A 17,147-nucleotide genomic window follows, 5' to 3' on the forward strand; every position below is an offset into this window, starting at 1 on the left:
AGAAAGGCTGTCAGAATGACAAAGTTAACCGGAAGTGACATCAAACGGACGAGGATAATGACGTAGATCGTATTTCGCTTCCCTATAGGAGCGGGTCCATTAAGGATGATTTTTTTTTCTTCGGCCTAGAGCTCATATATTTAGAGCCTCACTAGTTGGGTCACGTACGCATATAGGTCACCAATAACTGGTTCATGTACACCTATAGGTCACTACTAGCAGGGAAATGTACAGTACACTTATAGGTCACTACAAAAAAAGTTACAGAAATTTTCTTTAAAAAAGAAAAGTATAGACGTGTTCATTCAACAGTTGACTAGACTGCTTACAGTACTACCTACCATTCGAATAATCCGTTGTATATTTTTACACGTATAAAATTCATTTTTCTGGAATAGGATATCCTGTTTCCCTACACCCCCCCCCCCCCCATTCCACAACATTCACTCACCCCTAAAAATGCTTTTATTCACATTGATACGAAGACAGATCAAGTTAATCCCACCTCTCATAGAAAGTCTGATGTTAGCACTCAACATAGGCTAGCACCACGTCTCATAGATAGTCTGATATTAGCACTCAACATAAGCTAGCACCACGTCTCATAGATAGTCTGATCTTAGCACTCAACATATGCTAGCCCCACGTCCAAAGTCTGATCTTAGCACCCAACATAGACTAGCACCACGTCTCATAGAAAGTCTGATGTTAGCACCCAACATAGGCTAGTACCACGTCCAAAGTCTGATCTTAGCACCCAACATAGGCTAGCACCACGTCTCATAGATAGTCTGATCTTAGCACTCAACATAGGCTAGCACCACCTCTCATAGAAAGTCTGATCTTAGCACTCAACATAGGCTGGCACCACGTCCAAACGTCTGATGTTAGCACCCAACATAGGCTAGCACCACGTCCAAAGTCTGATCTTAGCACTCAACATAGGCTAGCACCACGTCTCATAGAAAGTCTGATCTTAGCACCCAACATAGGCTAGCACCACGTCTCGTAGATAGTCTGACCTTAGCACCCAACATAGGCTAGCACCACGTCTCATAGAAAGTCTGATCTTAGCACCCAACATGAGCTAGCACCACCTCTCATAGAAAGTCTGATCTTAGCACCCAACATAGGCTAGCACCACGTCTCATAGATAGTCTGATCTTAGCACCCAACATGAGCTAGCACCACGTCTCAAAGATAGTCTGATGTTAGCACCCAACATGAGCTAGCACCACGTCTCAAAGATAGTCTGATGTTAGCACCCAACATGAGCTAGCACCACGTCCAAAAGTCTGATCTTAGCACTCAACATAGGCTAGCACCACATCTCATAGAAAGTCTGATCTTAGCACCCAACATAGGCTAGCACCACGTCTCATAGATAGTCTGATCTTAGCACCCAACATGTGCTAGCATCACGTCTCAAAGATAGTCTGATGTTAGCACCCAACATGAGCTAGCACCACGTCTCAAAGATAGTCTGATGTTAGCACCCAACATAGGCTAGCACCACGTCTCATAGATAGTCTGATCTTAGCACCCAACATAGGCTAGCACCACGTCTCATAGAAAGTCTGATGTTAGCACCCAACATAGGCTAGCACCACGTCCAAAGTCTGATCTTAGCACTCAACATAGGCTAGCACCACGTCTCATAGAAAGTCTGATCTTAGCACCCAACATAGGCTAGCACCACGTCTCATAGAAAGTCTGATCTTAGCACTCAACATAGACTAGCACCACGTCTCATAGATAGTCTGATCTTAGCACTCAACATAAACTAGCACCACCTCTCATAGAAAGTCTGATGTTAGCACCCAACATAGGCTAGCACCACGTCCAAAGTCTGATGTTAGCACCCAACATAGGCTAGCACCACGTCTCATAGAGAGTCTGATCATAGCACCCAACATAGGCTAGCACCACGTCCAAAGTCTGATCTTAGCACCCAACATAGGCTAGCACCACCTCTCATAGATAGTCTGATCTTAGCACCCAACATAGGCTAGCACCACGTCTCATAGATAGTCTGATCTTAGCACTCAACATAGGCTAGCACCACGTCCAAAGTCTGATCTTAGCACCCAACATAGGCTAGCACCACCTCTCATAGATAGTCTGATCTTAGCACCCAACATGAGGTCTGACCTTAGCACTCAACATAGGCTCGCACCACATCTCATAGAAAGTCTGACCTTAGCACTCAACATAGGCTAGCACCACATCTCATAGAAAGTCTGACCTTAGCACTCAATATAGGCTAGCACCACGTCTCATAGATAGTCTGACCTTAGCACCCAACAAAGGCTAGCACTATGTCTCATCCAATGTCTGACCTTAGCACCCAACATAGGCTAGCACCACGTCTCATAGATAGTCTGATGTTAGCACTCAACATGGGCTAGCACCACGTCCAAAGTCTGACCTTAGCACCCAACATAGGCTAGCACCACCTCTCATAGATAGTCTGATCTTAGCACCCAACATGAGGTCTGACCTTAGCACTCAACATAGGCTAGCACCACATCTCATAGAAAGTCTGACCTTAGCACTCAACATAGGCTAGCACCACATCTCATAGAAAGTCTGACCTTAGCACTCAACATAGGCTAGCACCACGTCTCATAGATAGTCTGACCTTAGCACCCAACATAGGCTAGCACTATGTCTCATCCAATGTCTGACCTTAGCACCCAACATAGGCTAGCACCACGTCTCATAGATAGTCTGATGTTAGCACTCAACATGGGCTAGCCCCACGTCTCATAGAAAGTCTGACCTTAGCACCCAACATAGGCTAACACCACGCGGTGAGTCTGTACCCGCCAGGATGACGTATTGTTCGAGTAAACTCTAAACGCCGGTGGCCACATTCCTAGCCGGCAACTCAGCCTTGTCTCCCTCATGAATGCCTGTTTGTCTCAATCTCCACAGCCTACCTGGCCACTCTATAAATAGATGAGCACTGGCTTTAAAAAAAGAAGAAGACGTTTTCTTCGGATTGCCTCCCATTCAGAGCTGGAAAGAAAATGACAAATAAACAAACACACACTGACATCCGTCCACAGACACCCGTCTCGTCAGAGAGTAGGTTTTTTGTGTGACACAGCACTATCGGAGTAAAATCAGAAATTTTTGGCTTGTTTTCCTGAGAGACCTCCTGTTATTGTTTACCTAATAATAGATCTATCTGAGCAATGATAAAATCAAACCTAAGACTTTTGTGTGTTGGTAAAATGGAGTCAAATCTTCAGGAATTAAAAGTTGTTTTTATACCATTAAACTAACGGTTATTTTGTGTGAGCAATTAAAAACAAGTCGGTTTTTAATGCATGAACCTAATACAATATATATGGACATTAAATATGATATATATATATATATATATATATATATATATATATATATATATATATATATATATATATATATATATATATATATATATATATATATATATATATATATATATGGTGACAGGACAAATGATCTCAAGACAAATGATCTCAGACAAAATATCTCAGACAAAATATCTCACGGACAAATGATCTCAAGGACAAATGATCTCACGGACAAAAGATACCAGGACAAAATATATCAAGACAAATGATACCACGGACAATTGATCTCAGACAAAATATCTCAGACAAAATATCTCACAACTTAATTTTAATAGTGTATTGGATGATTTTAATTGATCTGATTTTTTTTTTTACTGTCTTATGGTTTTGTTTACTATGTTTAATATTGTTTATAGGCCTAAATAATTGTAAGCAATGTTTGCCGTATAAAATAGTGATATTGCACTAAACATTTTAAGGTTAGTATTAGTAATATAGTATAAAAAGATTAAAGAAATAATTTCGAAAGACAGCGTAGGTGTGCTTGACAAACATGAAACGATCCTACCACGTCAGGTGGACGAAACTAGATCACAGAGGATGGAATAACAATAAGGACACACCTTCGTATCAAGGTGGCTTTGATGGTAGAGACATGCCTTAAGGGAAAGACATCCGCCCTCCATGGACAATACGACTAGCATATAACGTCCATTGTTATGCATCGGTCACACCTTAGTGATCAGGTGACTAATGCTTATTTAAATGACAGCGGTCATCGCGGAGCTAAGTATGTCGTAGTGTGCATAAAACAAAGCAGTATTAATGGTGATTGCTTTGCTATGGTCTCTTACGTTACCTCTCAGAAAGGTATTTGGACATTAGTTTCTGGTGAATTTATGTTTGCCATAAACAGGCAAAGACATTTGGAAATATGAAATTAGGACATGTCAAGCAAGAGTTCACACAATAGATGGTCACATAGTATTGGAGAGGTGTGATCATAACGCTGTACCTACCAGAAAAGAAACGTAAACGTTATGTTTGTGTTGATGATGTAATAAAAACAATAGTTTAACGTTACGAACCTTCAGACCCAATCACATTTTTGAAAGATATTTCGCGTGATATGAACATTAATGTTGTATAGCGACCGTTACTTTATTTGTTTTATACATTATCATTTATTATACCTTTCAGGCTAAAAGAGTAAGTTTGTTTTAATTTTTACTTTTTCAAACCAAATGCTACTACAAAGTTTAATACACCTTTTGATGGTTTGTTAGGTTTCACTAATTCATTTTATTCATAATTATTATACGTAAAAAAGTAAACAAAACCATATTAACAGTCAATAAAAAAGTTCAGCTAAAATCATCGTACATACTATTAAAAATTCGCTGTGAGATATTTTGTCTGAGATATTTTGTCTGAGATCAATTGTCCATGGTATCATTTGTCCCGATATATTTTGTCCTGGTATCTTTTGTCCTTGAGATCATTTGTCCTTGAGATCATTTGTCCTGAGATCATTTGTCCTGAGATCATTTGTCCGTGAGATATTTTGTCTGAGATATTTTGTCTGAGATCATTTGTCCTGAGATCATTTGTCATGGAACCATATATATATATATATAATGTGTTTGTGTAGACTAATCTAAGTATAACTATATCACAAACAGATACCCCGAAAGAAAATCTAGAAATAAAAATGACTAAATAGTTGAGAGTGCTGGCTGTCAGTTTGAATTTCCTTCCGTCTGGTCCTTATGAACTGCGCATGTCTGAAGTCTACAGCGATGGTGACATATCCAGATGGTCATACTTTCTCTGTACCTCATCAGCACAACCTAGACGCGCAGTGGTGAAAGCTTTTTCTGAAGTTTTCGATTGAACGAAAAAAGTATGTCGCCGAGAAAAATGTCTTTTAAAAAAGTAGTAGTACACTCTTCGCCAGACAAGATCATTTAAAATCAGAGTGGCTACGTCACTTCCTGCTTGTTACATCAATTACTTCCCTTGTGAGAACGTTGTTGGTAATCTCCCCTGGAGTAACCAGGTGGAATGTTTTAAAGTTACATAAACCTTCCCTCTGCCAGATTGGCTGGCACTACGTCTATGCTAGCTTAACGACAACTGACACGACAACTTTAAGTACATGGCGGGGTTACATTAACAGACAACAAACCTATCACTAGTAATGGCAGGCAAGTAGTTGATATACATATGCACACACAGACATACACCACACACACACACACACAATATATATATATATATATATATATATATATATATATATATATATATATATATATATATATATATATATATAATACATTTATAAAATGGGTCACAACAAATTATTACCGTAAGCCCCTTCTTGCGTTATTATTTTAAAATGTATTGATTATTAAATTCCCGGTATCGAGTATTGAAATTCCTGGTATCGATTACCCGCTCATGGTATTATACCTGAGCCTGACAAGGGAAGACAACTGGCCAAAAAAAGATCTCTTTAATGCAGCTGGGTTCAGGCCCCTGCTCTGAGACTAAGCCAATTGATGAAGGATATTTTCAGCAACAGAGACTGATTATGATCGGGGTCTTTTTGATACGTCCTACCCAAAACATTACAAGCAACAGAAATTGATTTTGATAGGGGTCTTTTCTATACGTGCGACTTAAAAAATGACATACCAGATAGTTTACTATAAGTTTATCATAACCTATTCTATTAAACACTCGATACATTTGTAAACTCTTCTGCAAAAAAACATGTATCTGTTATAATCAGAACATCTTATATTTTCTCATTAAGGCGAAGACTGCGATTCGGTGTCCTTTTTTTTCTCATTATTCCAAGGACCTTGATTCTGTCCCCTATATTTTCTCATTAATTCCATCCAGTCAGAATACTCAAGGACCGCGATTCTGTCCCTTATATTTTCTCATTAATTCCATCGTCAGAATACTCAAGGACCGCGATTCTGTCCCTTATATTTTCTCATTAATTCCATCGTCAGAATACTCAATGTCTGTGATTCTGTCCCCTATAGTTTTTCATTAATTCCACCAAGTCGGAATACTCAAGGTCTGTGATTCTGTCCCCTTATATTTTCTCACTAATTCCAACAAGTCGGAATACTCAAGGACTGTGATTGGGTCTACTACAGACCTAACTAGACGATGGAATACTCAAGGACTGTGATTGGGTCTACTACAGACCTAACTAGACGATGGAATACTCACGGACTGTGATTGGGTCTACTACAGACCTAACTAGACGATGGAATACTCAAGGACTGTGATTGGGTCTACTACAGACCTAACTAGACGATGGAATACTCAAGGACTGTGATTGGGTCTACTACAGACCTAACTAGACGATGGAATACTCAAGGACTGTGATTGGGTCTACTACAGACCTAACTAGACGATGGAATACTCAAGGACTGTGATTGGGTCTACTACAGACCTAACTAGACGATGGAATACTCAAGGACTGTGATTGGGTCTACTACAGACCTAACTAGACGATGGAATACTCACGGACTGTGATTGGGTCTACTACAGACCTAACTAGACGATGGAATACTCAAGGACTGTGATTGGGTCTACTACAGACCTAACTAGACGATGGAATACTCAAGGACTGTGATTGGGTCTACTACAGACCTAACTAGACGATGGAATACTCACGGACTGTGATTGGGTCTACTACAGACCTAACTAGACGATGGAATACTCAAGGACTGTGATTGGGTCTACTACAGACCTAACTAGACGATGGAATACTCAAGGACTGTGATTGGGTCTACTACAGACCTAACTAGACGATGGAATACTCAAGGACTGTGATTCTGTCTACTACAGCCCTAACTAGACGATGAACCCGTAGAAACGCGAGGCCAGACCCTAGGGACAAATTAATCTAAATGACAGGCAGCTGATTGCCCAGAGAAGGCCACGGTGAGGTTTATGCGATGATCACTGGACACACAGTGTAGACTCTACAAGAAAATAATTCATCTTCATTTTGTTTTGTGTAATTAGAACACTGTTTTCGTCACATATTACAAGAAATTCTTTAATTTGATTACAATTTTTTTTAGTCGCATTATTGTAGTCTTCCACCTAATGTTTTTATGTTCTTCTGTCTAATGTTGAATTCTTTATTTTATGTTCTTCTGTCTAATGTTGAATTATTTATTTGAAGAATTTTCGTGACAGTGTGAAATAAAGAGAAAAAAGAAACTTATTCGTAAAAGTGTTTTTGAGTTGAAACAAACACATTTTTCCGTGAAAAAGCTGCCCCAACTAAAAAAATAAAAATAAAAATAAACATGCTATTACGCAAAATTGAAATAATAAAATCCTTTACATTTTTATCACTAGGAGATCAGGTCTAGTCGAGCACCATATGGTATTTAAAAGTAGAAGGTGTATATATATATATATATATATATATACATATATATATATATATATATATATATATATATATATATATATATATATATATATATATAAACTTTTGAAACTACTTTAGCTATCATATCATAATACAATAGATCACGCTCATGGATGATCAAAGCATTTGTTCGCAAATTTAAAAGTAGAAGGTGTATATATAAAAAGTAGAAGGTGTATATATAAAAATTAGAAGGTGTATATATAAAAAGTAGAAGGTGTATATATAAAAAGTAGAAGGTGTATATATAAAAAGTAGAAGGTGTATATATAAAAAGTAGAGGGTGTATATATAAAAAGTAGAAGGTGTATATATAAAAAGTAGAAGGTGTATATATATATATATATATATATATATATATATATATATATATATATATATATATATATATATATATAAAGTAGAAGGTGTATATATATATATATATATATATATATATATATATATATATATATGTATATATAAATATATAAAGTAGAAGGTGTATATATATATATATATATATATATATATATATATATATATATATATATATATATATATATATATATATATATATATATATATATATATATATATATATATATATATATGTATATATATATATATATATATATACACCTACTTTTAAATCTGCGAACTAATGCTTTGATCATCCATGAGCGTGATCTATTGTATTGTGATATGATAGCTAAAATAGTTTCAAAAGTTTATACGAAGTTATTAACAGGTATCTGAGACGTCGTACTGTACTTGACCATGAACTGTGAAGGTAATGTACTGGTGACGTAAGTTTAGATTTATGGCCTTGGTCAGAAAATGATAGCCACCTCAACCACGTCAAGACTGTAACGGATCCCCCAGGAACAGCAACAGTAGCAATCACCAGCCCTAGCTCTGCTAATTGTTTCTGCCTGCTTGAGCTTCTGGTCAACGAGGCGAGGGTTCTAAGGTGGATGAGTTCCATCCTATTTGGTCACGTGACCTTTAGTGCAGCGCAATAGAAATTTGGGGGCGTGGTTTGGGTGATGGAGGGGGGGATTATCCTGTGGTCATGTTTTATGTACACATGTCATGATTTATGTACACAAGTCATGATTTATGTACACCTGTGAAAGGAAGAGATAAAAATATTCCGGTCTTTCAAATTGTGGCACCGGGCAAAGGTTGGTTGCAGAAAAAACATACTGTTATGATGCTGTCTTAAACAACATATTGTTATGATGCTGGCTTAAACAACATATTGTTATGATGCTGGCTTAAACAACATATTGTTATGATGCTGGCTTAAACAACATATTGTTATGATGCTGGCTTAAACAACATATTGTTATGATGCTTCTTAAACAACATATTGTTTTGATGCTGTCTAAAACAATATTTAAGTTAAAATAAACTTAAATATGGTTATGGTGCGCACTAGAATAAAATATCTTACCATTCTGTCTAAAATATTCTTAGGGTGCTATTTAAGATAAAATATTGTTAAGATATTATCTAAAATAAATTATTTTCATAAAAAAAATATATTTAAGTGCGAATTACAATAAAGTAGGCCCTACTGTTATGATGCTATCTAAATAAATTATTGTTATGGTGCTTTATAAAGTAAAATCTAATATACAAAGCTCAATTATGTATGTAAGAATAAGTTTGTTTGTTTGTCGTTGACATACTTTGATGGATTTAAGTGTTAGACTATTATCGTGCTCATTGTCTAAATTTATGAGTTAAAAAATTACTATTGAAAGTGTTGGGAAATAATTTTCATTTTTCAAACTGGTAGTAATAATTGTCGGCATGTTCATTAAATTTTAAAAAAAAATAACAAAAATTCTAATTATGTCTGAAAATTATTTATATTTAGTCCTTTAGCACTTACTTCCCTTTGATAAATTAGGAAAACACAATTACTTCCCTTTATAAAACATTGCATTAGTGGAAAAGAATTTACTTTTTATTACTTTGTTTTGGTGTTGGGAAAAAATAATTACATAATTAGCGGGGATTGATCAAGTGCAAATGTTGTAGGTATTTACGAATAAGCTTGGAGTATTATAATTGTTCATTTGGTTTGGTTTGGCACCTACGTTCGTTTAAGTGAGTGCAAAAAGACTATGAATAAGTTGGGGTACTATAGTCGATTATTAAGCTGAAACAGGCGATTCTGCCCCGGGCTAGACTGTAAGCACTTTGCGTTTATGTTCGCGTTAGTGTTTTCTTTGTGTTTAGGTTGGGTTTGCGTTAGTGGTTGCGTTTTGATTTGATTCGTTTTTGTTCTTTCTTTTATCGTTTTCGTTTGTGTTTTTTTCTTTGGGTTTGTGTTTATATTTGTGTTTGTGGTTGGTTTTGCGTTTGGATTTGGTTTGTTTTCGTTTGCTTTTTCGTTTGTGTTTTTTTCTTTGGGTTTGTGTTTGTGGTTGGTTTTGCGTTTGGATTTGGTTTGTTTTCGTTTGCTTTTTCGTTTTTTTTTCTTTGTGTTCGTATTGGTGTTTGTGGTTGTGGTTGGGTTTGTTGTTAGGTTTTTGTTTTCCTTTGCTTTTTTGATTGTTTTTTCTTTGTGTTTGTATTGGTGTTTGTGATTGTGGTTGGGTTTGTTGTTAGGTTTTTGTTTTCGTTTGTATTTGTAATTGTGTTAGCATTATGTTTGCGTTTTGTTGTTTTGGTTGGTTGTGGTTTGGGTGGGCAATGCCGGGTTTATGATGATTACTAAACACACAGGTAATGGTCTTTAACAGAAAGGTTTTTCACAGAAGCCAGAGCAGGGCCTGGCCGGGACGGCTAGTATCCTTATAATTTGTACTAAATTAAAATATAGCATGATGCGCACTAAAATGAAATATTGCTTTGATGTTACGTAAAATAAAACACTGCTATAATGCGGACTGAAATAAAGATCAGCTTGAGATGGAACGATTCCTATACTGAGCAGCAATTGTTTTAACCCATGTCGTGGTGACACAATGTCTCCACAACTTAATAGCGGGGCTGTCTCGGGAAGGGGGGGGGGGTCTGGACTTGACACAATGATGAATTCAATCTGTTTGAAATGAGTGATTGTGTGATACGGGGGTCACGTGTCCTCTTGAGTCAGGGCCGTAGCTCCAGCTGGCTCTACAGCCACCAGTCGCTGAGCCGTATTTTATTGAATGTTGGCTCTATTTATGCCTGGGCCTTCTCGTAAAGTTGGCTCTATTTGTGCCTGGGCCGTCTTGTACAGTTGGCTCTATTTGTGTCTGGGCCTTCTCGTAAAGTTGGCTCTATTTGTGCCTGGGCCTTCTCGTAAAGTTGGCTCTATTTGTGTCTGGGCCTTTTCGTAAAGTTGGCTCTTTTTGTGCCTGGGCCTTCTCGTTAAGTTGGCTCTGTTTGTGTCTGGGCCGTCTTGTACAGTTGGCTCTATTTGTGTCTGGGCCTTCTCGTAAAGTTGGCTCTATTTGTGTCTGAGCCTTCTCGTAAAGTTGGCTCTATTTGTGTCTGGGCCTTTTCGTAAAGTTGGCTCTATTTGTGCCTGGGCCTTCTCGTTAAGTTGGCTCTGTTTGTGTCTGGGCCGTCTTGTACAGTTGGCTCTATTTGTGTCTGGGCCTTCTCGTAAAGTTGGCTCTATTTGTGCCTGGGCCTTCTCGTAAAGTTGGCTCTATTTGTGTCTGGGCCTTTTCTTAAAGTTGGCTCTTTTTGTGTCTGGGCCTTCTCGTTAAGTTGGCTCTATTTGTGTCTGGGCCTTCTCGTAAAGTTGGCTCTATTTGTGTCTGGGCCTTCTCGTTAAGTTGGCTCTATTTGTGTCTGGGCCTTCTCGTAAAGTTGGCTCTATTTGTGTCTGGGCCTTCTCGTTAAGTTGGCTCTATTTGTGTCTGGGCCTTCTCGTAAAGTTGGCTCTATTTGTGTCTGGGCCTTCTCGTAAAGTTGGCTCTATTTGTGTCTGGGCCGTCTCGTAAAGATGGCTCTATTTCTCTGACCCCCATTACTACATATAACATGATAGTACGGTAAGTTCAATCCCCATCCTTTTCCCAATGAAGCTAATCCAATGATACCACAAAGGTCGTGGTTTCTATTCCCAACTAGACTAAAAAGGATGTCCCTGAGGCCACCCAGCAGTGTGATACCAATTCGGTTTGGGTAAAGTCAAGCTACAAATAAGGTAAACATTAACTTTGAATGTTTTAAATGGTTTATCACGCTACACAATATGTAATAGTTAAATGAACCAACTGGCACTAGTTTCTAGTGTCCTTGTTTACCTATATCATGGAATGAGGTCTAAGTAAATGTATCATGTTCAGCATAATACATTGGACGGAGAAGCTAGTCTCTGATACAAATCTCACATCAGATGGAGAAGCTAGTCTCTGATACAAATCTCACATCAGATGGAGAAGCTAGTCTCTGATACAAATCTCACATTAGATGGAGCAGCTAGTCTCTGATACAAATCTCACATTAGATGGAGCAGCTAATCTCTGATACAAATCTCGACTTGATCCCCTGGAGAGCAACACCAGTCACAACTACAATGCAAATCTACAGATTGTTCGTGCCAGCATCGATCTCTATTCTTCTCCGACTACTGAAATTGCGATTATAGTTTTTGTGCTTAAAGTGCTATCATACTTGCAGACACTGGGGAAATCGACACTGCTTTTCTGCGTTAAAATAATCGAATGCAGTTAAATAAATAAAAGTGCATCCCCTAAAGGGTCAACGTAAACAACGAATACATGAATAATATGTAATCGACTACTACCAAGTCGACTCGATACCCACGGTAAGAAGCGTGTTGTAAATTATTTTTGAAATCTGTAAAGATTGGCTTGGGAAATGTTTTAATTATTTCTTCCACGGCGTAATGAAATTAGATGTAACAGGCAGTGGAATGTGCGGAATTATGGTCGGTTGGTTTGGTGGGTTTTATGTACAGGTTTAGGGTTGGTTTGGTGGGTTATGTGTACAGGTTTAGGGTTGGCTTGGTGGGTTATGTGTACAAGTTTAGGGTTGGTTTGGTGGGTTATGTGTACAGGTTTAGGGTTGGTTTGGTGGGTTATGTGTACAGGTTTAGGGTTGGTTTGGTGGGCTATGTGTACAGGTTTAGGGTTGGCTTGGTGGGTTATGTACAGGTTTAGGGTTTGATTGGTGGGTTATGTGTACATGTTTAGGGTTGGTTTGGTGGGTTATGTGTACAGGTTTAGGGTTGGTTTGGTGGGTTTTATGTACAGGTTTAGGGTTTGATTGGTGGTTTATGTGTACATGTTTAGGGTTGGTTTGGTGGGTTATGTGTACAGGTTAAGGGTTGGCTTGGTGGGTTATGTGTACAGGTTTAGGGTTGGTTTGGTGGGTTATGTGTACAGGTTTAGGGTTGGTTTGGTGGGATATGTGTACATGTTTAGGGTTGGCTTGGTGGGTTATGTGTACAGGTTTAGGGTTGGTTTGGTGGGTTATGTGTACAGGTTTAGGGTTGGCTGGGTGGGTTATGTGTACAGGTTTAGGGTTGGTTTGGTGGGTTTTATGTACAGGTTTAGGGTTGGCTTGGTGGGTTATGTGTACAGGTTTAGGGTTGGCTGGGTGGGTTATGTGTACAGGTTTAGGGTTGGTTTGGTGGGATATGTGTACAGGTTAAGGGTTGGCTTGGTGGGTTATGTGTACAGGTTTAGGGTTGGCTTGGTGGGTTATGTGTACAGGTTTAGGATGAGTACAAGTGAAAGATTGGGCAGAGAATTATACGGGATAAAGTTAGGTAGATCAAGGTTAAGTAGGGCGAGGTGAAGTAGGTCAAGGTCAAGGTGTGGTAGTACCTGGCGGCGAGTTAAGACAAGGTTAAGACAAGAAAAAGGAAGGGTTAATGGAATTTGTGAAAGTTAATTTACGAGGTCCCATAGGACAACTTGGAAGCACAGGGCAGTAGAAAGTTTATTTTTTTAAAGTTTAAACCTAGGATTCTTAAAATTCCACGCAGTAAAATAAAGCTATTACACAGAATTTTCTTCCTTAAACAGATCAAGTAAACAAAACAAGGGGATTTCTTTTAATTCAACTACAAAATTGAACAATTACATTTATTTTTCGGTCATAGGATCCCACCATTGCTGGCCCAGAATTTAATAACGTTTTCGATTACGGGTCTGTATTCCCCAGTAACACAATTAACCCTAACCTCGTTAATTCTATGGCTCCAAAAATTGGCGGTGTCTCTGTACACGTCAGCAAGATCATTAAGTACAAACAATTAAAACTTGATTTTGTGTCAGCGGTGCTACCGTACGTGCGATTGCTTACAACGAAACGTTACTATTTGTGCTTTACAAGCTCGTGCTTGCTTTACAGTGTCATTGTATGAGTTTTACATACTTGTGCTTGCCTTACAAATATACTTGGTCTTGCTTTACGACTACACCTACTGGTGCTTGCTTTACGACTGTACTTTTCTTGCTTTACGACTATACTTGTCTTGCTTTACGACTATACTTGTCTTGCTTTACGACTATACTTGTCTTGCTTTACGACTATACTTGTCTTGCTTTACGACTATACTTGTCTTGCTTTACGACTATACTTGTCTTGCTTTACGACTATACTTGTGCTTTTTACACGTAACATGTATGCTGAACGGCAAATAAATGTGAGCTTGCGGATGAACCAGCGTGTGTCTTTACAACCAAATTTTAAACAGACGTGCTTTGTACGAAACCAGTATTGTAATACATGTTAACTGTATTACAGTTGTTCAAATTAAAAAAAAACAATGTTTTAAACATCAACTTACTACAGTTGTCCTACAAACATCTATTTACTGCAGTTGTTCTACAAACATCAACTTACTGCAGTTATCTTACAAACATCAACTTACTACTATTGCTCTACAAACATCAACTTACTGCAGTTGTCCTACAAACATCAACTTACTACCATTGCTCTACAAACATTAACTTACTGCAGTCGTCCTACAAACATCAACTTACTACAGTTGTCGTACAAACATCAACTTACAACAATTGTCCTACAAACATCAACTTACTACAGTTGTCCTACAAACATCAACTTACTGCAGTCGTCCTACAAACATCAACTTACTACAATTGTCCTACAAACATCAACTTACTGCAGTCGTCCTACAAACATCAACTTACTGCAGTCGTCCTACAAACATAAACTTACTGCAGTCGTCCTACAAACATCAACTTACTGCAGTTGTCCTACAAACATCAACTTACTGCAGTTGTCCTACAAACATCAACTTACTGCAGTTATCCTACAAACATCAACTTACTACCATTGCTCTACAAACATCAACTTACTGCAGTTGTCCTACAAACATCAACTTACTACTATTGCACTACAAACATCAACTTACTATCATTGTACTACAAACATCAACTTACTACCAATGCACTACAAACATCAACTTACTGCAGTTGTCCTACAAATATCAACTTACTGCAGTTGTCCTACAAACATCAACTTACTACCATTGAAATACAAACATCAACTTACTGCAGTTGTCCTTGTGTTTCAGCAACTCTGTAATCTCGACTCTCTTGTTGAAAGATCCAGAGTACAAGTCGGCCATCAATGTGTCACCTGGCAACAGAGAGAGTAAGGATAAGTTAGTCACAAGCGAGAGATTGAGGATAAGTTAGTCACAAGCGAGAGATTGAGGATAAGTTAGCCACAACAGAGAGACTGAGGATAGGTTAGTCACAACAGAGAGGTGGATTATAAGTTAGTCATATATCAAGAGAGAGATTGATAGATAATCACAGAACATAGAAATCGACAAGTTAGTCAGCTCGCCGTAGAAAATATTATAATGAGTTGATCAACTAGCACTGATGAATATAATAAGGGTAATTAATTAAGCGCGTAGGCGAGGAATAATCAACTTGATTTAATAATTCTGGCGACGTAAAGAAAACTAATTTCTCTGATGCAATACAAAGATCTTGTGCTTACATAACTCAATGAAATAGTAGCATTAACATATTTGTGTGATTATAATTTACTTAGTGGACCTACGTGTGTTGGCTTCAAGATAAAGCTGTAAAACTCGTTAATCGACACATAACAGGTTCCATGACAAATAATCTCAGGACAAATAATCTCAGAACAAATGAAATCAGGACAAATGATCTCAGGACAAATGATCTCAGGGCAAATGATCTCAGGACAATGATACCATGGACAAATGTTTCAGGACAAGAGGTCTCAGGAAAAATGATACTATGGACAAATCAAATCGATTTTAATATGTTTAAAAAAATTTTTTTTAACACTATTCAAATGTTGCTGTAAGATATTATGTCTGAGATCATTTGTCCTGAAATCATTTGTCCATGGTGTCATTTGTTCCTGACATTATTTGTCCTTGATATATTCTGTCAGGGGTATTTTGTCTGATATATTTTGTCTGATATATTTTGTCCTGATATATTTTGTCCTGATATCATTTGACCTGAGATCATTTGTCCTGATAACTTTTGTCCTGTGATCATTTATCCTAAAAACTTTTGTACTGAGATCATTTGTCCTGAGATAATTCATTTTGTCCTGTCACACAGTCAACGTAAAAACAGTTTACAACATGAGTATGGATATAAGCTACGGCTAAATATTTTTGAATAGATTTTCTGTCAATTTTTTGTTCTTTGTTGAAAAACATTCGAAGCATTATGACTGAGGTCATGAGCCCGCAGTATTTGTTATGTAAGAAAGAGGAAATGGTTGCACTACGGCTGGAGACGGGAAGAAAGAGGAAATGGTTGCACTACGGCTGGAGACGGGAAGATTTCATCACTGACCCAGACAAGTAGAGATAGACGGTCAGTGACGGTAAGAAAATTAATGAGGTTGGGCCAGGTTTGGTGAGGTTGGGTGGGTGGGGTTGGGTGAGGTTGGGTGAGGTTGGGTGAGGTTGGGTGAGGTTGGGTGAGGTTGGTTGGGTGAAGGTGGGTGGGGCTGTGTCTGGGTGGGGGTGGGTGGGGCTGCCAGTGAGGTGAACCTTGTGCACGGTCCACAGCTGACTGAACTGTCATTAAAACTTACGAGGTGGACCACCAAGTGATGAAGACAAGACGAGATGGACCACCAAGTGATGAAGACAAGACGATATGGACCACCAAGTGCTGAAGACAACTTGACCAGGTGGACCACCAAGTGCTGAAGACAAGACGAGATGGACCACCAAGTGATGAAGACAAGACGAGATGGACCACCAAGTGCTGAAGACAACTTGACCAGGTGGATCACCAAGAGATGAAGACAAGACAAGATGGACCACGAAGTGATGAAGACAAGACGAGATGGACCACCAAGTGATGAAGACAACTTAACCAGGTGGACCA

The 17,147-nt window shown here is 38.2% G+C and overlaps 1 protein-coding gene across 3 annotated transcripts in view; it reads right to left on the reverse strand.

Moving 5' to 3' along the window:
• Nucleotides 1-17,147, reverse strand: part of LOC131939203 (relaxin receptor 1) — a 138,414-nt gene that overhangs the window by 21,327 nt on the left and 99,940 nt on the right. For all 3 annotated transcript variants that reach the window (XM_059297395.1, XM_059297394.1, XM_059297393.1), the window contains exon 3: nucleotides 15,301-15,387. In XM_059297395.1, the coding sequence (XP_059153378.1) occupies nucleotides 15,301-15,387 (87 nt within the window). The remainder of the gene's footprint in view (nucleotides 1-15,300; nucleotides 15,388-17,147) is intronic.

The sequence above is a fragment of the Physella acuta genome, unplaced genomic scaffold (genome assembly GCF_028476545.2).
Source record: "Physella acuta isolate Inbredline_101_S28 unplaced genomic scaffold, ASM2847654v3 ptg000267l, whole genome shotgun sequence".
NCBI lineage: Eukaryota > Metazoa > Mollusca > Gastropoda > Physidae > Physella > Physella acuta.